This window comes from Microtus pennsylvanicus, chromosome 7 (assembly GCF_037038515.1).
Source record: "Microtus pennsylvanicus isolate mMicPen1 chromosome 7, mMicPen1.hap1, whole genome shotgun sequence".
In the NCBI taxonomy this organism is placed as follows: domain Eukaryota; kingdom Metazoa; phylum Chordata; class Mammalia; order Rodentia; family Cricetidae; genus Microtus; species Microtus pennsylvanicus.
Genome location: NC_134585.1, coordinates 11,942,678 through 11,964,668, shown reverse-complemented (window position 1 = coordinate 11,964,668; position 21,991 = coordinate 11,942,678). Strand labels below are relative to the sequence as shown.

The 21,991-nt window shown below is 36.9% G+C and overlaps 1 protein-coding gene across 5 annotated transcripts in view; it reads left to right on the top strand.

Annotated features, from left to right (window-relative positions):
- Window positions 1–21,991, top strand: part of Pcdh15 (protocadherin related 15) — a 595,973-nt gene that overhangs the window by 453,837 nt on the left and 120,145 nt on the right. For all 5 annotated transcript variants that reach the window (XM_075979991.1, XM_075979989.1, XM_075979992.1 and 2 more), the window contains exons 20-22: window positions 783–1,007; window positions 6,524–6,640; window positions 21,029–21,169. In XM_075979991.1, coding sequence (XP_075836106.1) covers window positions 783–1,007; window positions 6,524–6,640; window positions 21,029–21,169 — 483 coding nt within the window. The remainder of the gene's footprint in view (window positions 1–782; window positions 1,008–6,523; window positions 6,641–21,028; window positions 21,170–21,991) is intronic.

The window sequence follows — 21,991 nt, the reverse complement described above, 5'->3', positions numbered from 1 at the left end:
GTGGAAACAGGAGAGGTTTTTCAGCAGGAAATGACATGAAATCTGTATTTTGACTGGTTCCCTCTACTGTGACATCGTCGACTTATAAGAGAGCATGACTCACATGGCCTTCCATGGGTATTCATTCTACAGACCTAAGATTGGACATGTCTACTCCTGCAGTTGGGTTCCCTCCACCAAGTGCTTCTCCCCTCTGTCCCACTGAATGGAATGACCATTTTATAACCCCCCCCATACACACACATTAAAAAAAAACTTTCCATCAGGACTCATTCAGAATACCTTTGTATAAAACATTATCTTTCCCTTTATATTTGGGTATTTATGCTTTTTATTCTCTTTCAGGCTGTGATATAGAGGGCAAGATTTACACGTCAGTTCATTTTATTCTCTTTACTTCACTGTCTGCATAATGCGTGCCAAGCAGACATTAGCAAGAGGCAGGAAAGCGCGAGAGAGTAGCGTTTGTGAATACATCACCCCATCCTTCCAAGGCAGCCTTCTGAGAAGGACCTGGTTCCATATTTACTTATGGGATTTTAGAACCTGTTTATATAAATCACTCCACAAATAATTTTAATTCAAAAATATTTTGTGTTCACTCTCTTATGTTTGTCCTTTCTCCATCTTTCCATTTTCCATTTCCTGGTAAATGACAGTCATGTGTCCTTTCCTTATCAGGAAACCCACGCTGTCCCAGACACTAATGCATTTCCATCAGCCCTCCTTCCTCTTGTGGGAAACCCTCTGACGTAACCATTCTTCTCACTCATTTGTCATAGGCCAAGGATGTTGATCTTGGAGCAAATGTGTCATATCGGATCAGAAGCCCTGAGGTGAAGCACCTTTTTGCACTTCATCCATTTACTGGAGAATTGTCCCTTTTGAGGAGTTTGGATTATGAGGCCTTTCCTGACCAGGAAGCCAGCATCACATTCTTGGTGGAGGCCTTTGATATTTATGGAACAATGCCACCTGGTATAGCGACAGTCACGGTAATTGTCAAGGTAAGGAACCTGGAGGGGCCGCCCTCCCCTCTCTATGTGCCACAACTGTTTCTTTAACTCACGGTGTATTTTTGGAAAAAAATCATAGGAACTCAGTGGTATGAACCAATGATAAAGATTTATTAATATGGAGTACTTATGAAAACTTGCAAAATAAACCTACAAGAAAGATTTTAAAGGGGCATTAAACAAATCTTTGAAGACTGGTTATAAGTCTTCCATAGGCTGTGACTGGTCAAATCAGAACTTCATTTTCATGGTCCATAGCAAAGTGGATATTAACATATTACAATTTTTTCTGGGAGAGGGGGGGGGAATAGATGATAGAGTTCTTTAGCATGATCTAGTTCAGTTTGAAATTTCAACACTCTAAGATGAAAAGGGCTTCAGAGATAGGTGGGTCTAGTATTCAATTCTGTATTAACTTCCGATTTCTCTGGCACTGAGGGTTTAGCTTACCTCTCTGGTGGGCAAGCATTTGTCATGACTGCCAGGTATGGTGGTCAGTACTACTAACGTCCTAGCAAACAGCAGACAAAGAGATGGTCCCCACAAAAATAGTATCAGCCTGGTCTGTGTTCTGAGTTCTACGGTGTGTACACATACTTTTGGGGGGCATTAAAAAAAGTTGCAACTGTTAAGTAGGTAAAAAACACTGAGTGAGAGTGGCCAAAAAGGATCAAGTCCATCGAAAAGGATCAAGTCCATCGAAAAGGAGCAAGTCCATCGAAAAGGATCAAGTCCATCAAAAAGGATCAAGTCCATCAAAAAGCATCAAAGGTCCTCATTGATGTCTAGGTTCTCTGGGATTGTGATTTATAGGCTGGTTTTCTTTATGTTTAAAAACCACTTATGAGTGAGTACATATGATATTTGTCTTTCTGGGTCTGGGTTACCTCACTCAATATGATGCTTTTTAGCTCCATCCATTTGGCTGCAAATTTCAAGATGTCATTATTTTTTTCAGCTGTGTAGTACTCCATTGTTTAAATGTACCACAATTTCCTTATCCATTCTTTGGTTGAGGGGCATTTAACTTGTTTCCAGGTTATGGCCATGACAAACAAAGCTGCTATGAACATGGCTGAGCACATGTCCTTGTGGTACAATTGAGCATCCTTTGGGTATATACCCAAAAGTGTTATTGGTGGGTCTTGAGGCTGGTTGGTTCCTAATTTTCTGAGAAATTACCACACTGACATTTAAAGGGTTGTACCAGCCTGCATTCCCACCAGCATTGCAGGAGTGTTCCATTTATCCCACATCCTCTCCAGCATAAGTTATCATCAGCGTTTTTGATCTTGGCCATTCTTATGGGTGTAAGATGAAATATCAGAGTTGTTTTGATTCACATTTCTCTGATGGCTAAGGATGTTGGCCATTTCCTTAAGTGTCTTTTAGCCATTTTAGATTCCTCTGTTGGAAGTTCTCTGTTTAGATCTGTACTTCATTTATTTTTATTGGATTATTTAGATTTTTTATGACCAATTTTTTGAGTTATTTGTATATTTTGGAGATCAGTCCTCTGTCTGATGTGGGGCTGGTAAAGATCTTGTCCCATTCTGTAGACTGCCATTTTGTTTTGTTGACTGTGTCCTTGCTTTAAAGAAGCTTTTCAGTTTTGAAGGTTCCATTTATTAATTGATTCTCTCTCAATGCCTGTGCTACTGGAGTTATATTTAAGAAGTGGTCAGGTTTTTAATTAATCACCCTGCTTTCTAGCTGGACTCCAGCTTCCTTGTCCCAGGCTGCTCCTTATGGTAACAAAAGGTTTCACTAGGCCACACAGCAGCATCTCTGAGGGATCCATTCTCGGTAGTTCATTTCCTCCTCAGCAATTAGAGGATGTGGGACTGACTTTGTGCCTCAGTCCTTCATTTTCTTGAGAGAAGTCAAGAATCCCAGTGGATAAATCTGACTGACCCACATCTTTTCTCATTTTTTTATACATTTAAAACAAAACTTCTCCAAAGTAGAATTATGTGCATGTTTTACATCACTTTTTAATTATCTTATAACTTATATACACATAATAAAATTTCAGGCAGCATTTCTAACAGAAGGTTGTTGTTTTATCTTTCTGGTAACTCTAGGTGAGATGTGCAAATTGAAACTTTAAAACTCTCTCAGACACCACTGACACCAGCAACTGGAGTCCAGCTCACATCCCTCCACAAATGCAACCTTGCCAAGCTTGCAAAGTTTCAACTGTGTATCTGTTTCTAGCAGCACTGACAAGCTATTCCACTGATAACATAATTGCATGGTGTTTGAGGAAGAAACATTTGTTCTCCAAATGTCCCCCATGGGGAAAGCATCTTAAAGTCCCTCTCTTTGAAAAGTATGAACAGAGACATGGTTTCTTTTGTATAGAAGAAATAAAAAAAGATGAAATGATAAAGTATTTAATCTTGAGATCATTTAATATTTTAAATCTTGACAGTTGGGTAAATCAACAAATACTTGAAAGTAGTTTGTTTTCTTTTTCAAAAAATTAAAATAAGAAAGTATGTCTACATAATGAACAAAATAGAAGTTTACCACAAACACCCATGAAAGACTTATGCAGTGTCTAGTTTCAATGGTCTAAAACAAAATCATATAAAAAGTGCCAGACAGGGTTGCAGAAGCATGAAGGCTGCTCCATCCACTGTTTTCTACCACTGTGTTTTCTTGGGAGGAATCAGAACTGAAGAATATTTAGACTACAGTTGATTCGCATTTCTGAAAAGAATCACATTTTGCCATCTCTTTATATTTAGGTTTTATGTTTTCTTTTTCAACTTGTTATTCATTTATAAATTTGCCAGCTAGCTCCTAGCATACTGGGATGCTGTTCAAATTATTCCCTAAATCTACTCTTTAATCTGAAAAAAAAGGAAGGAAAAAATGGTGTTTATGATTATTTTAGACTTTAATTTTGAAAATGAATACAAGGAACTCATATTTTCCTCCAGCTAGCTAACAATATCTTGAGGTCAAGTTTTATTTACAGGATGTATGGATTCAAATTACAAGCTGTACTGGTTAAAAGAAAGCAACATCGTGAGAGATCCCTGGTGTTGTTTTAGCTGAAAACCATGGTAACATTTAGACTGCTCTATTGAAATACAAAAACTAATTTGTGTTCAGATCAACAAATATAACCACAGGAAGCAAACGATAATGGGTTTTAATGATAAAATTAGCTATAGGGCAGAGGAAGAAATCTTTCCTTTTGCCAATACTTCCCTCTAGTGGGAGAGCTGCACTTTTAAATTTACAGTGTAATAGAACGTGTGCAGAAGCAGAGTTAGTTATGTGCGGTTTTTCTTTGACGTCCCCGAAGCATACATATAATGAACTATTGATTATGCATGTTAGCATTGCATTTCAATAAACCGCCTCGTCTGGAACAACGCATTGTGGGAGAATGATGGGCAATCTGCCACATATCTCAGCCACAACAGAGATTATAAACCTAAAGCATGTACAAGAGGCCATCACAAGAAATACTGCCACATTATAACCATATTGATTTATGCTTCACACTGTCAATGGCAGGAAAAAATAATGAGGAGGATAAGCAATCTTGTAATGGCCTTCTGTTATTAGAGCCTTAGGTGTGCGTGTAATCGGTTTATGAGGATGAGTATCAAAACACCCACAGTGAATTTACAAAGGTGAATCTGGTAAACACCTTCCCAGCAGGGATAAAAGAGTTCTTTGCTCTCGATACCATCAAGAACAGAACTAATGCAACTAGAAAAATAGATCTTGATATCCTACCCCAAAGAGTGAAATTTTCCAAAAATTTGAGATTCCTTGAGCCAGAGGGGCATGGAGAGGTACCGAAGAAACTACACGGAAGCACACTGAGTTTCTCAAGCTTTGTAAAGCCACGTGGTTAAAAAGTGGGATGTTGGATTCTCCTTTAAAAACTTCTAGAAGTTACAGTGTAGGGGGACCAATTGGATTCCCATCTTTAGTTATAAGATACAGTCACTACTCTTGAGAAAGCAGTGGACAATGGGAATGTAAATGCTCCCTCCATTGTCCCTGCCGAGATCCCCAGGTGAATCTCTTTACATCACCCCTTATGGAGAGCAAGCACTTCTAAGTTCATTTGCTAGTTCAGTTGCTGCACTCCATGTGAGTATCATGTGTCTGGGGAAATGGTACCTTTTATTTTTCAATTTTGCAGACCAAGGACTGTTTCTATCAATTCCTTCAGGTTATTCTTATTCAGCCTACTGTGCTGTACATACAAAAGGAAACTGGCCTCATTGCTCAGACATTACCACCTTGACCATTCTGCAAAAAAGAGAAGTTTATAATTGGTGAATTTGTACATTTCAGATTAGCATTGGGTAGAGATGATGCGTCTGAACTCATATGAAAGAATTTATAGAGTACTTTATTCATTTAAGAGCAAGTGAGAAAAGGTACCTTGAAGATGAAAAATAGATAATTAACAAAATTTGCATAGTACCTAATGTATTTGATCTGAAACACCCCCAAAAAGTGGAGAATGTGATGGTTAATCAAACATTAAGGCAACCACTGTAATAAACATTAGTCAGAAATAAATGGCACACAGGTCTCCCTAAATGATAAGATGGTTAAGGAAAATTATGTTCTTCTCAAGGAACTTGACCTATTGTTTTTGGCTGGCTCTGGCAAATAATTAGATCAGTTTGATGAATTCCATAACTGTCTGGACCATCATCTTATGTGTCAGACAGCAGTTGGAAGAGGTTTCTTTATCTGGAGTCATAGAATATCCAATAGTATAGGATCTGGTGCTTAGTTATCATGGATATAACTTAGCAAATATCTACTTAGTAACTGACAGTAAGCCTTAACCACCAGAGTGAAATGAAATCAGATGCATATAAAGTGCATTGAAATTTTCCCTTAAGTAAATTAACGCTGTTTTCCATCTGTAAGCATATGTAATTCCGAAAACCATCACTGTAATGTGCTTCAGGGAAGAGCTTCCCTTAGTTTTTATATTCATAGGAATGAATATCAAATTAGAGACATTTCAGTTTGTTCATACAGTCATATTAAGTATGCAAATGCAAAATATTCAAAACAAATAACAAAACATCAAAAACATCATCTTATCCCACTTCCTGGAACTTTCTTTTTTCTTTTTGGTTTTGAGGCAGGGTTTCTCTGTGTGGCTCTAGCTGTCCTGGAACTCACTCTGTAGACCACGCTGGCCTAGAATATTAGAACTTTGAGACCTGCCTGCCTCTGCCTCCCAGGTGCTGAGATTAAAGACGTGCACAATTACTTATGCCAAGTTCAGAAAGTAACTTTTTAAGAAATCATATTGGCAGCTAGATGGTTGGATAGTTTGTTTGGTGCTGATGCAGGGACCTGGCTTCTTTGGGGTGTCAGTTGGGAAATAAGTAGAAGTAGGGGATGCAGCTGGCCGTGGTAAATAGGTTGCATGATATAAAGAACCAAATCAACCCAACCATTTTCCCATCTCATCTACAGCACTAAATCCTTATCCTGTTTTACAGGACATGAATGACTACCCTCCGGTATTTAGTAAACGTATCTACAAGGGGATGGTGGCTCCAGATGCTGTCAAAGGAACACCAATCACGACCGTGTATGCTGAAGATGCAGATCCTCCTGTAAGTAGAGACACTGGCCCATGCTCTGAGTTGCATGAGAAAGTGCCCAGTTCCCAAGAAAATAGTGAGGTCTTGAGAACCCATCCCCTCCTTTTGGCGGTTCTTACTTATTACCTACACAGCTACCTTGATCCTGATGAAGTGAGACAGCCAGGAATATACTTTTTTTACCTAGATATCAAAATTCTTATTATTTGTCCATTTATGTAGCCTTAATGATTAAGACAGGCAGAACTGCCCTTGGAAACATTCGCCATCATGCAGGGTTTTTCTTTAAGTTCAATTTTGTGTGGGAAGGTTCCACATTCATGATTTTCTGCTTTATTTGTGCATAACATTTTATAAGAAAATGCTAAGTCCACATATAACATAAGCCTGTACTTTTATAAACAGAAATCTTGATATTTCTTTCAAATATATTTAGGAGATTTTTCTTTAACCATGTAGAACATTTACTTATTTCAAAACATCCCAAATTGCCATTCAAGACAGAGAACTTTCAGCTAATACATTATTACAACAGCAGTGAGGAAAATTTTCCTTAATGTTGCTAAATTATCACATTTAATACAAGTTAAAAGTAACAGCACTGGTGTAGAATGCTCTGTGGAAAACCTACAGTGCTTTCCACTGGTTTTTTTCTTAATTTCTGAACAGAATGTTAAAGATTTATATTTTTCCTCTGAGTGAACTCATGCTACTAATGGATTCTAGGAAACACAAATGAACATACTAAGCCATAACTGAGAAGTCAGAAAAAATTAAAGTCTTGAATCATATAAGCAAGTTAAAAAATACTTTTAGGCCTAATAGCCATAGTATTTCCAGAAGAGTTTTTATTTAGTGAAAAGTCAATAGCAGCCAAAAAGTTTGTCAGTTCTGGCAGCAGCAAGCTGTATGAAGTTTGCCGTGACTATAACATCCGAACAAAAAGGATATGCTGATTTTGGAAGCAATGATCTTTAGCTCAGGAGCACCTGCTCTGGGGCATTAAAACGTTTTTGAAACTGGCTTGTCACACTTGTAAAAATAAGCAAAAATTCATATCTGTGAATGCAATAGCAACAAGCACCCCCAGCACACTGTCCACTGTCATCCAGGAGCACACCAATAACAGTGAGCACCTGCTGCCAACACTGCACTAACTAGTTTCTGCTGTCAAGAAACTCACCATCAGATGAGGCAGAACTGCAGAGAGAACTTAGAACACAGTCTAGATGATTGATGAAGAACTAACAGCATAAAAAGTATAAGTTATGAGTGACCAAATGGTCCTGTTCTTCTGTACGAGGTACTCAAAGTCTTAGTGCATTTGCTCTTAGCATGCACGCTTTGATATCTGACGATCAGACCATTCTCATGAGGGTGAGAAAGGATGTCTCGGGCAATGGTCGACTCTATTGTTAGCTTTCCTAGAGTCTCTGACTTAAACCCTAAAAATTCTTTTAAAAACTGCCTCAGGTCCACATTTCTGTGGAAGAAGTTTGCACCCTCGGGTCTTTAGTGATTATTGAAATATCTGATAATTGATGATGATGATGATGATGATGATGATGATGATGATGATGATGATGATGATGATGATAGCTTTTTTAGCAAGTAAAAAATGGATTCAGATCATCCCATTGGCTGAGAGTGTTGGCCTCAGCTGCTGCATCTAGGTAAAAACTTCTGATTCCCTTTCCACTCTTAAAACATTAGCAATGTTTCATGGTAGCTATTATTTGGAGTTTAGCTTCTTAATTGTTTCTACAGATTTTTTCCTTGATTTAAGATGACTGTGCATCCACACAAGTGCAAATAGTAACCCAAATCCAAGGAATTTTTTAGAGGATTAGGACTGTCTGCATAATTTTAAAGTATTAATATTTTCTTTGAGGTTGGTTTCAAAAATCATGCATTTTGCAGATATGCTGGCCAGGTGCCTTCTTCCCTCTTAGTGTTATAAACATTGACCAATCAATAATAATTTTAATTTCCTATCCTTTAGAGTCTCTGCTCCTTTATATGTTTCAGTACGAGAGGCTATTACTGCCTAATAAAATACTACATGTTTATTTGGTGACCTCGTTCTTAACCAGATCTTCCAATAGTAGGAAATTCACTCCATTTCTATGCCCACATTTTAGTTCAGCACGTAATAGTAAGCTATGAAACATTTGCATGATGCAATGAATAGATAAAGTAATGTTTATTTGTGTGCTCTTCAGTGTTGGCAAATTTGCAAGAACCTCAGAAATTTGGCTGTATATGATATTCAGAAGATCTGCCGTCTCCAAGCCTCTGTTAGGTCACTTAAAAGCTGGGATTTAAGAATGATGCATATTTCTTCTTAGCACAGCTTCTCCCCAACCCTCCTGTTTTAAGTATCATTGCTACTCTAGAAATTACTTTTATGTTTTGAGACTTACCACACCTTTTTCAAGACATCCTGTTTGATTTGAGAAAAGTGAGAGCCGCACATTTTAAACTATAATGTAGTAGCAGCAAACCGTTTGAAGTACCGAATGCAGAGACCGAGTGCCGCCTCAAAGCCAGAGAGAACACTGTTTCTGAATATAAATGAAAAATTATAAAATGCATGTTGTGCAAAATTAAAGTGCTCTGGAGGGAGGAGCAATCTTCCAGGACTCTGACACTGCTGGGATTTTCTGTGTTCCTCTACTGAGACGGCAGGATTGACATTGTGTGCTCACACGGAATTGAGGAATGATGGATTGCTAGAAGAGGAAAAAAAATTGCTAACCTTTTCTTTCTGCTCATTGGGGACTTCTTTAAACTTTCACAGAACAAACTGGACGTGTAATTTCCATTTGTATATCTTGATTCTTTCTGAAGCTTCAGGTCAAGCTCACTTGGAATTCTGTTAGTAAGCAGGGTTATAAATTAACTTATTATATAGTTAGTATTAAAACAATATCCTCTGCCAACACACAGCCATGGACCAACTGGGATGCATGTGCTGTTGGCTGTTTACCCGTTTCTAAGAAGGGAAGCACAGGAGCTCACGGAAGCTCAACCCCTCAGTGTAATCTCGCCTTTCATGTACTTTAGATTTGAGATTCCTGTTCAGCTAAGCAAGGCATTAATGAGAACATGTTTAATGTTTGCAACTCATACACTTCTTTATTTTTAAATATACATAGTCTTTGAGAATTGGAAATAAAATCCCCATAAAAAATGTTGTTGTTAATTATCAGTGACAATTGGCTCAAAATCTATCCCTAAACAGTAAGTAATCTTACAAGATTTCTTCAGAAGAAATAATGAGCAGTAATCACCAGTGTGATGTATTTCATATTCTTCTATAAAAACATGAGACTTAGCCATTCTGGATTCAGACAAGCCACTAAAGAGTTATGTGTTTGTTCAGTTGTCTTTTTTTTTAAATCTTTTTTTTTTATTGAGAAAATGAGAAAAAAAAGTTTCCACCTCCCCCCAGCCTCCCATTTCCCTCCCCCTCCTCCCACCCTTCTTCCCCCCCCATCCTTCTCCCCCTACCCCCACTCCTTTCCCCCTCCCTCTCCAGTCCTAGATATGTTCAGTTGTCTTTAACAGCTATCCTCACCATCCAGGGTACTTCAGCTGATCTCTACAGAGAGGGAAAGATAGCCATTAATTTTATTTCTACAATGAGCACCTTGTTTTTTTAAAAATGATGTGATGTCAGGAACACCAGCTGGAAAGCTTATCCGTTGTTCTGCAGCGTTTTATAACTGATGAGCTCATATGAGAAGTAATCCCATTTTGATCCATAGCTTCCTATTTGCTTGCTCTGTGTGCAACGCTGAAAGCTGCCCCGAGCCAGAAATGTTATAAAATTGTGTTTTTACCTCTGCTTTGGTGTGCTCACCTCTTCTTTTCCTTTCGTATCTTTCCTGATCTATTTTTTCATCGCTCTTCATTTTCCAGCCTGTGTTGTAACACTGTGTTGATTCAATTTGTTGTCAGCTATGCAGCAGAAACTGACTGACTACACACACAGTCCAGAGCATGGGGGGTAGGCATAGCTTGCAGGATCTTTCCTTCACAGTAAAGCTGAACCAGGATACAATCATGGTCTACTTGCACCAGGAATGGCTTGTAAACACTGAGGCAACATGGCCCAGTTCACATGGGCCACAGTTTCTTTGATTTCAGAAACTTAATTAGATCAAAAAATAAACACCATGTAATAGTTGAGATGGGATTTTTAAATGACAGTTGGGTGTAGTTAGATTTAGAAGCAAAAATGAGAATGTAAGGAAAGGTTTTATGAGGAAGTGTGAATATGTTTAATGTTTGGAAACGGTTTATTCATGCATTTTAAGTATATACCATTTATGGCCACTCTAGGCTTACATTATATTATGTAGCATTATAGTGATATAGTACAGGTAATGTATCATGAACTGAAAGTTGCTAAGAACAATGATATGGTTACTCTTACTTGTGATCAAAAGTATTTTCAGATTAAAATATCACTGATCCCATTTAGAAACTGTCAAACTAAGCTGGGCAGTAGCGGCACAGGCCTTTAATCCCAGCACTTGGGAGGCAGAGGCAGGTGGATCTCTGTGAGCTCAAGACCAGCCTGGCATACAGAGCAAGTTCCAGGACAGGCTCCAAAGCTACACAGAGAGACTTTGTCTTGAAAAAAAACAAAAGAAAAAATAAATAAAGTAAGAAAAGAAGGAAGAAAGGAAGGAAGGAAGGAAGGAAGGAAGGAAGGAAAGAAAAGAAAAATAAAGGAAGGAAGAAAAGAAGAAAGAAAAAATAAAGAAAAGAAAGTGTCAAGCTATTAAGGTTAAGGGGGTTAAATTTTATTGAAAATTCATTTTCTTTCACACAATACATTCCGGTCACAGTTATCCTCGTTCATTAACTCCCAAAACCCCTGTCTCCCCACCTGGACAACTCTGTTTCTTATTTTTCTCTTTCTTTTTATTTTTTTTATTTTTTTTAATTTATTTATTTATTAAAGATTTCTGTCTCTTCCCCGCCACCGCCTCCCATTTCCCTCCCCCTCCCCCAATTAAGTCCCCCCCTCCTCAGCCCGAGAAGCGATCAGGGTTCCCTGTCCTGTGGGAAGTCCAAGGAACCCCCACATCCATCCAGGTCTAGTAAGTTGAGGATCCAAACTGCCTAGGCTCCCACAAAGCCAGTGCGTGCAGTAGGATCAGAAACCCATAGCCATTGTTCTTGAGTTCTCAGTAGTCCTCATTGTCCGCTATGTTCAGAGAGTCCGGTTTTATCCCACGCTTTTCCAGACTCAGGCCAGCTGGCCTTGGTAAGTTCCCAGTAGAACATCCCCATTGTCTCAGTGTGTGGGTGCACCCCTCACGGTCCTGAGTTCCTTGCTCGTGCTCTCTCTCCTTCTGCTCCTGATTTGGACCTTGAGATTTCAGTCCTGTGCTCCAATGTGGGTCTCTGTCTCTGTCTCCTTTCATTGCCTGATGAAGGTTAATATTCAGGAGGATGCCTATATGTTTTTCTTTGGGTTCTCCTTATTTAGCTTCTCTAGGATCACTAATTATAGGCTCAATGTCCTTGGTTTATGGCTAGAAACCAAATATGAGTGAGTACATCCCATGTTCCTCTTTTTGGGTCTGGGTTACCTCACTCAGGATAGTGTTTTCTATTTCCATCCATTTGCATGCAAAATTCAAGAAGCCCTCGTTTTTTACTGCTGAGTAGTACTCTAATATGTATATATTCCATACTTTCTTCATCCATTCTTCCAACAGGCAAATAAAACGAACAAAATAAATAAGGAAAAAGCACAAAAGAAATACACATACAAATAAATTAAAACACAAATTGTAAACCATAATATACAAACAAAAGAACAGTAAGATAAAAATTGCCATTGCCAAAACAAAGCAATGAGACAAAAGTCTCCAAAAATAGTGTTGAGTTCATTTTGTGTTGACCATCTACTGCTGTGCATGGGGCTTGACTGTCAGTGTGGTGTCTGTGTTCCCAGTGAGACTCTACTGGAGAACCTCTTTCTTTCTTTCTTTCTTTCTTTCTTTCTTTCTTTCTTTCTTTCTTTCATTTTTGAGTGATTGTCACTTGTAGATAGTTTCTTGGATATGGCTGTACCAGTTTGCACTCCCACCAGCCATGGATGAGTCTTTCCTTTTCCCTACATCCTCTCCAGTATGCACTGTCATTGGCTGTTGTTGTTGCTGATCATTTACCTTGGCCATTATGACTGATGTAAGAAGAAATCTCAAAGAAGTTTTATTTGCATTTCCCTAATGGCTAAAGATGCTGAACATTTCTAAAGTGTTTTCCAGATATTTGTGTTTCCTCTTTTGTGAATTATCTGTTTAGATATGTATCCCATTTTTAATTGGGTTATTTGTTTTCTTGATGTTCGGTTTTCTTAGTTCTTTACATATTTAAATATAAAACGTCTATCTGATGTGTGATTGGTTAAGTCTTTTTCTCATAATGTGGCCTGATAAAATTTTGAGTGATAGTATCATCTATTATACAGAAGCATTTTAACTTCACAAGGTCCTATTTATTAATACTTTTGGTGTCTGTGTTATTGGTGTTCAGTTTGGAAAGTCTTTTCCTATGACAACGAGTAAAAGATGACTCCCCGCTTTCTCTTCAGTCAGAGTCAGTGTATATGGCCTTATGCTGAGACCTTTCATCCATTTGGAGATGGGTTTTGTGTAGAGTAATAAATATGGGTATATTTGCATTCCTCTACACTTGGTAATCTAGACTGATCCCTACCATTTGTTGATGATGTTGTCTTTTTTCTAGTGTGTATTTCTAGCTTCTTTATAAAAAATCAGGTGTGCCTAGGTGTGTGGACTTATATCTAGGTCTATTCCATTGATCAACATGACTATTTAATTCCAGTGTCATTTTATCAGTTTATCAATCTATTTATTTTCTCAAAGAACCAACTCTTGATTTCATTGATTCTTTGTAATTTTTATTTGTGTTTTACTTATTTCAGTTCAGAGTTTGAGTATTTCTTTCTGTCTACTCCCTTTTGACTGTTATTTCCTCTTATTGTTCTAAAGATTTCACATGTGTAGTTAAATTACTAATATGAGATCTCTCCAAACTTTTTATGTAGGTACTTAGTGCTATAAACTTGCCTCTTGTAACTGCCTTTATTGTGTCCCAGAAGTTTAGGTATGTTGTGTTTTCATTGTCATTCAATTCTAAAGAGTTTTTAATTTCCTTCTTAGTTTCTGTCTTGACCCATTTTTTGTTCAGTATTGAGTTGTCCAGTTTTCATGAGTTTGTAAGCTTTCTGTTGCCTCTGTTGTCTCTTATATCCAGCTGTGATCTGTGGTGTGTAGAGAGGATGCAGGGTGTTTTTTCAGTCTTCTTGTACTTGTTGAGACTTGCTTTGTGTCTTAGTATGTGGTCAATTAAAAGTATCAGCTCATGATGTAATTGACATCAGACTTTTCTTCTTGTAGAAACAAACCTTGTGGACCAAGGTCACAACACATAGGGCATTTCTCAAGGCCCTGGGTAAAACAAACTACTTGGTCTGTGGAATTCACTCATGGGTTTCCATTAGGTATTAAATGGGACCCTTTTTTCTGAACATCTTCTCAGAAGAAAAAGGAGCACGCGTCCTGAAAGGGAAACTTTGGCCTTTTGTGACCAGGATCCTTGGATTTAATTGTCTGTGAAGGCAGTGATAATTTGGCTTTGCTGGTGTCCATACCATGGCTTCCAAAAATACATCAGAGAATGGACAGATGTGTGTATTCTGATATGTTTTGATCCTGCTTTGAATAGGAAGTTGTTTTTTAAAAAAATACAGGGATGCATATGAATGTAGATAGAATAAATTGGCAATAAAATTATATTCACATGTTACAGAGTTCAAAACATTCATATGAATTTATGTAACATGCTTTCGATGATGTCTGGTTAAATAACTCAAGTTGTATGAAAGATGGCCTAAAATCTGTCTTTGGAAGTTCTTCTATAGGCCTCAATTCTAAACAATGGTTTATGAGACCCAGTTTATTATATAGAAAATAAAAGTTACTAAAGAAATAAAGAGTAATAATAAAAAATCAAAGGTACATATTATGATAAATTATTCTATGATACACAGAATTTTTTATAAAACATGATAAATAAAAAAAACCAGAGGACAAGCCGGGCGATGGTGGCGCACGCCTTTAATCCCAGCACTCGGGAGGCAGAGGTAGGCGGATCTCTGTGAGTTCGAGACCAGCCTGGTCTACAGAGCTAGTTCCAGGACAGGCTCCAAAGCCACAGAGAAACCCTGTCTCGAAAAAAACCAAAAAAAAAAAAAAAAAAAAAAAAAAAAAAATTAAAAAACCAGAGGACAAATTGGCTACCACATCCTACATTTAATTTAGAAAAGCAAAGCGGCCATGCTAATAGAGACAACAGAAATATGTAAAGGCATTCAGGCAGGAAATAATAGGTATTGGACATGAGGTGGAAGATTACAGGGTACTAAAGGCACACTTAAATGTCAATCCAGAGTTTCAGCTGGAGCGGGGAAGTTAGTTATAGAAAAAGCTGATAAACGTGTACATAGAACAGTTGCTTTGAGCTGAAGTCGTGATGACTCAGCCTTTCGGGATCAGGGGTGGCTGAATCGGGCAGAAACTCCAGAAGAAACTGAAGATAATAAACACAGACCTGGGAACATCTTGAGCGGAATTAAAAGCTGAGAGCGAATTCATTCTCCAAACTGAGACACCATAGGGCATAAGGGCAGAAATGTCTGTAGAAAAGACTGAAAAGATTGAGGAGGAATTTACCTGTGTTTCAGAGCAGATTAAAGATATTCAATGATGAAGAAGGACTGAAAATGAAGGATTTTACTGACAGAATGCAACCTACATAAGAGCCACAGCTCTGTGGATTGACAGCTCACTAGCAGCCTGGGTAATAAGCTTCCTTGAGTCCCCAAGGTGCTTCTGCTACTTTCCTTATGTATCAAATTATTTGAGAGTACAACTCTCATTTCTGGGTCAGTTTTTCCTTTGTCTTCATCTGTTCGTTTTGGATATTGTTGTCCATTTATTTAGAGGGTTTTTTTTCAGGAATGATCCTTAGATTCAAATATATATCTTAAATGACTTTTGCTAAATTTACCTCTAAATATGCCACAGTTCTCAATTTATTTTGTTAAACTTCTTACAGAAGAACTCTATAGGATTATTCATGGCATCTTAATCTAGGTGTTCTGAGGTGATTCTATCCTTAGCTCCAGTTTATGCTATGTGTGAGTGAGCCCCTTCCTTTCACACATTATATTTTGTCGCCTCATTGCTTAGCTGAGGATAAACACAAAGTTCTTCTACATCTGGGTTTTATTTTGTTGGTACATATAAAACACAATTTGACAACCTATTAGACTCCTGTAATGTTTTCTCCTTAACACTATACATGTTTGATCCCTACTATCTTGTGTTACTTGAAATTATATAAAGCCAAGATAATTTTATTATTTTTGTATTTTGTTTTGGCTTGTCTCCTAGAAATAATCTATTACTAGTATTGTAATTAGATATTGATTCCCATGTTAATATTGTCTGATATTTATGACTCCCTATCCACAAGGAGCTTAAATGTTCATTAACTCAAAAAGTTTCCAAGGGCTTCAAGAAAATGGTTTTTTCATTAACCTGTAGCAACCCTACACAGCCACCCAACGGTTACTCATAGGTTCACTGAACCACTCCATCCTTCAGGTCTTAGATATAGAAAAGAGAACAAAGACACACAACTGGATGTTGGACCTTGTGAACATCAGCTCCCCATTTACCTGCCCCTCTGTCCCCATCAACCCCCAGTCTCCTCTCTAGTTTCTTTGACTACCTGAGATTCCTAATGCAAGCAAAATTAGATAACATTTTCCATTTTGTACATTCCTCATATTGGAAGAATTAAGTAGCATTTTTCTTTATGAATGTAACTGGAGCTGCATTGCACCCTTAAGCTGGGTTCCCATTGGTGCAAATGGCAGGATTCCCTTTCCTGTTAAGATTGTGTATATACAGTAACCTTTACACTATATGTATACTCTCTGTCATTGCGTACATAGAACACATCTTTACAGGCTTATCCACCAGTGCACACCTCAGCTGTTAGCTGCGATTTGAATACAGTAAGCAATGTTCTAGGGAAAATAGGCTGAAAATAGCCCTGAGAGGCCTATTTCTAACCTCATGAAGGCAGCAGTAGGAGAAATTCTTTGTTTTATTTATTTTTAGTTCTTATTTATATGTATGTATATCAGCATATAACATGCATATGTGTGCCCATGAAGACCAGAAGAGGATGTTATAAACCCTTAGAGCTAGAACTATAGGCAGTTGTGGGTCACCAGACTTGGATGCTAGGAATAAAAGTTAGGTCCTAAGAAGAGCAGCAAGTGTTCTTACCCATTGAGGCATCTCTCCAATTCCTGAAATTCCTGTTTTATCATTAAAAAGTAGGAAGATTTTAGGGGAGCAGGGGCAGAATCTCTCTAGTCCAGTCTGGTTTATGTGATCCGTTTTGTAAGGGAAGTAGGGAGTTTGCTATCTCAGCCTATCAATAGGTGTCTAAATCAGGAACATTATATAGATATTTTGAAGGGTTATGTTTCCCTCTAATAGCATATTCCCTAAGAACTTAAGTGATAAATAATCTCAAAGAAAAGTGGCTTAGGACTTTACTAGCTCTGGACATACTACAACTGCGCACGTACTAATTACGTGATGTGTGATATGAAGGACCCTCCTATCAGAGTGCTATTACATACAGACCGGAAGAAGAAAAATGATCTTTGGGATAAATTGAGTATGACCTATAGTTTCTCTTTATCATTTTCAAGGATAATATAGCATTTCATTAGAATTATGAAAATAATTGACAAAATTAGCCTGAATGGTGGAAAAATACTAACTACTTTTTTAATAATTCCTTGTGCTAATTCATACTTGGAAGATTATTTGTGAATTACACAGTTACCCAGTAAACCAAAGCTGATTTCAAAGATAGTGTCAGAAAGGGTTTTTTTTTCTTTTTTAAACCATGTCATGGAGAAAAACTCTTCATGTATCTGAAAACAAATTACTTAGTATTTGAATTTAATGATAATGTGTTTAGTATTTCCTGATATAATATGATCACATTATTATAAAGGAAGTTATGTGGGTCTGAGTAATTTCTTGTTAATTATATATTTAAAAATAACTAAATGAGATGTCCTGTGATAGTAAGAATCTAATTATTTTGTTCCATTACAGTCTCATTAAAATTCCTCATGTTTGTATGTTTGCAATATCTTTCACACAGATCTGCAATTACCAACTGTACTAATTAATTATATTTTCACCATAATTAAGTTAAAACATATCATATTTGACCCATAAAAATAGAATTCTAAAAAATATCAGTAAAAATGTACTGATAACAAAAAATAATCAAAATGCTTGTAATTTCTTAATATGTTTATATTTACTTTGCTGTTAATAATTTCTACTTTATGGATATAATTACATTGAGCTTTAGTTTCTAAGAAACCATCATGATAAGATTCTTCGATCTGGGCCTATCAGCTATATAGGCATGTCATATTACACTGTTAGAATATCTACAATAATAAAGCTCTTGTAGCAGTATGTAGGCTTGTAGATGTCAATTTTAGCAGACAAAAGGCATTGCACAGTTAATACCATCTCTTTTACATTTTAGAATACGAAATTAAATTTCATGTTTTGCATCTTGGTTTAGTTTGTTTTATTTGCATGGGAGATTTTCACTGAATATATTATCTAATGAAACAATTTATATTGAGAGCAAAATTTTTTGAAAATAATCTAAGAAGATGCAAATAATGCACAAATAAAATAACCACATATGATAATCAATTTATTGCCCAGAATAGTAAAGATTTATTTGAATAGACATTTTTAAAGTTTACACTGATATATATTGACAAATATATATGATATGTATGTGTTTATGTGTATTATATATAACTTTATGCTTAAAATAGTAAAATTATATCTCAAGTCTAACTCTACATATAGTATGGCATATGTATTTAGAGAGTGAGGAATAAGAGCTATAATATTTCAGTAATGAGATGGGGACTCTGTAACAACACTACAACCTTATTCCTCATAGCCAACGAAATTCCAGAAGATGGTATTTATCCATGTATTATCTATCTTCTCTCCTGAACACATAGTGAAGATCATAAGCAGAGAATAGTCACAAAGAAATGTGTCTGTCTGTCTGTCTGTCTCTCATTATACCTGCCTTCTGCAGAATTGAATGTAAGGAGCTATGTATGGGAGTATATGAACAGATATTAGTGAGTGGAAAAGCCATAAACACAAAATGTGTGATATCAATGAATTAAGATTAAAGCCATAGCTATTTCAATTTTTTTTAAAAGTTAGGGAAAGAGCATTTAGTGAGGATGATGACACATGTCTATCATCTCAGCACAGTGGAAGTGGTAGCTTGTGAGTGATTTCAGTTACTGTACTAAACTGCAGACAGAATGGGAACTGATGTTGGTAATGTTTGGGGGCTATAGCTTTGCTTTTTATCATTATGACACCCTGGAAATTATGCTTCCCAACTGGGATTTTACAAATTGGGTTTTCCTACAGCATCAAGTTCTTCCCCAACCAAGTTTTAAGAAATGTTTTTCCATGTTATTCACATGTTATGGAAATATTGCCTTTAAGAAATCATAATTATTAAGTGAGCTTCATGTCCAAGGATCATGTTTAAATATAACGTGTGTCTAATAACTTTGATATTTAGGTGAGAAAATTTCAGGAAATGGATTCATTTTTAAAACCTTGGTTTTGTCATTTGTAAAATATGAATGGTTATGCTAACTCCTAGATCTATTTTAGATATAAATATGAGAATGAATATAACACACATATTCTGATATTTAGTAAGATTCTCAGACTGATTGCTGAAACTGCTGTCAGCATCATTAAGAAACAAGGAAAGATTTATTTTGACTCATGATTTCAAAGTATTTAGTCCTTAATTCATTGGCCCCATGTGATTGCCAAATCTTTATGGTAGTGCAAGCACATACCCCCAAAAAAGCTCCTAATATCACAGTGGACTAAATGAAAGATAGCAAGTTAAGAAATAGTTTTTCAAGTATACATTCCCAAGGCCATTGTCTACCAGATAGACCCACCATCTGAAGCTCCCATAGCCTCCTGAAATTATGCCAGAAGTTGGGAACAAAGATTTTAAAACATGAGGCTGTAGGAGATACTTCATATTTGCGCATCACAAAATGTGTGATACAATTCCAGGTCGAATTCGAGAATAGAAATAGCTTTGAGACACATCTTAACCGGAATAAGGGACTCATGAGCACAAATTCAGAAAGTAGAAGTCTTTCAAACTAGAGTATAAGGAAGAAAACAGAGGCATCCAAGCATATATAATAGCAAAAATGAACAGTGATTGTAAATTAGGTAGGAAAAAATGAGACATTTTCAAGATCTGGTTCCCCATGTGGGGAGTCTGGATCTGTGTGTTTGATGGAAGGCACCGAGGGTTATGGACAGGTTTAATGAGAATGCGTCCTCTCTCACTTTTGAACTCTCCTTCCTGCTCCCTCTCTGGGTTTGATTTGTTTTTAATTTTGACACAGGGTCTCACTCTGCATTTCAGAATTTACTGGAACTCACGATGCAGCACAGAGTGGCCTCTTAAATTATAATGGTTCTCTTTCTTTTAACACACTGGTGCTGAGATTGTGAGTGTGAGCCACCGTCCCCGGCTGAGAGTGTGTATATTTTAAAAACTGTTTTATATGGTGGAAGCAGAGAGTCAGATCAGTGTCCAGTACAGAAAAAGTGGCTGCAGAGGATGGAAGAAAATCAGAGTATGAATTCTCCACAGCAGTCATGACTATTATTAGTGTAGGTTGTAGATTATTAGTGGATAGAGGGATTGGTGAGTATTCTCGGTGATACTATACCCTTTGTAATGGTGCAACCATTTAGCTGTAGTCCAGATGCACCCAAGCAAAAAGAAACCAGCATCCTGAATTTAGATTAGCATAATTAAAAGTGAAACAGCTGTGGCAGAAAATAAAAACATTCACAGAGAATGGGTATTTCGGGAGGCAGACACGACGTGGAATGAAAGGAAAGATGGCTGTGGCAATATGCTAACTTTTCCCTCATAAGAATCATTTCACCAAAGCCTAATTGCAACACACTTCATTGATTAGGATTGAGTCGTTCACAGAAAGAAATACCCTGTCACATTTTAACACAGTGTGTGGAACCAAGACACTTTTTCTTTACCAAGCCATTCATTGTAAAAGTCGGTTTATCTCCGCTGGTGTTTTTTAGCCTTCATCCAGGTAGATCAATTATTTCATTGCAGGGTTTGCCTGCAAGTCGGGTGAGGTATCGAGTGGATGATGTGCAGTTTCCGTACCCTGCCAGCATTTTTGATGTAGAAGAAGATTCTGGAAGAGTAATAACTCGTGTCAATCTTAATGAAGAACCTACAACCATTTTTAAGGTCAGTGTGACATTTTCTTTGTGACAGCTCTTTGACATTTAGCACTGAGGGTTTGGCTTTACAGTTGTCAATATGATTTTCTATTTTTCAAATCTTTAATTTTCAAAAATCATTTCTCATTGAAATTTGGAAGTTGTATTTTAAAATAAAAGAATTACTTATATTTTATATATTTGGCATAAGTAGATGCTACTTGATCTTATCATGAGTGTCTATGCTTTACAATCATCATGATATTCAATCTGTACTCAACTATATACTGTCCATACCAATCAACAAAAGTAAAGCTATTATCTTAATGACTATATGGTGTTGCGCTGTGCAAGTAAACCATTACATTTTTCTTTGTGCTTCTAAAGCTGTAATAGTAGATCATTAGGTTGTTACTGTGTTTTTATAGCGAGCGCCTCTACTGTTCTGAAACAACTGTGTGAATGTCATTGTGCACCTGCTTGCACGCACTAAAGTGACTAGAAGCATAACTGTAGAACTGAAATCTTATCTTGACAGACAGTGCTTCTAGAATTTTTGCGAAAAAAATCCATTAACCTAAACTGAGTTGCTTTTTATTAATAACCTATCATTTTCTCAAGAATATACATCTCTGTGAAAATGTTTGGCATACCTTTATGTAAATATTAGAGCACTTCTTCGTGTATTATGGTTGCAAAGAGAAAGTATTAAATACTACTGCAATAATAATCCATAGATAGATATTTCCTCATAAGTCAGTTTATTGTTTGAATAATTCCCACTGTGTACTTCATGGTCTTGATTTTCAATGTACTAGTTGTTTTAAGACATTACTTAATGAAGTATTAG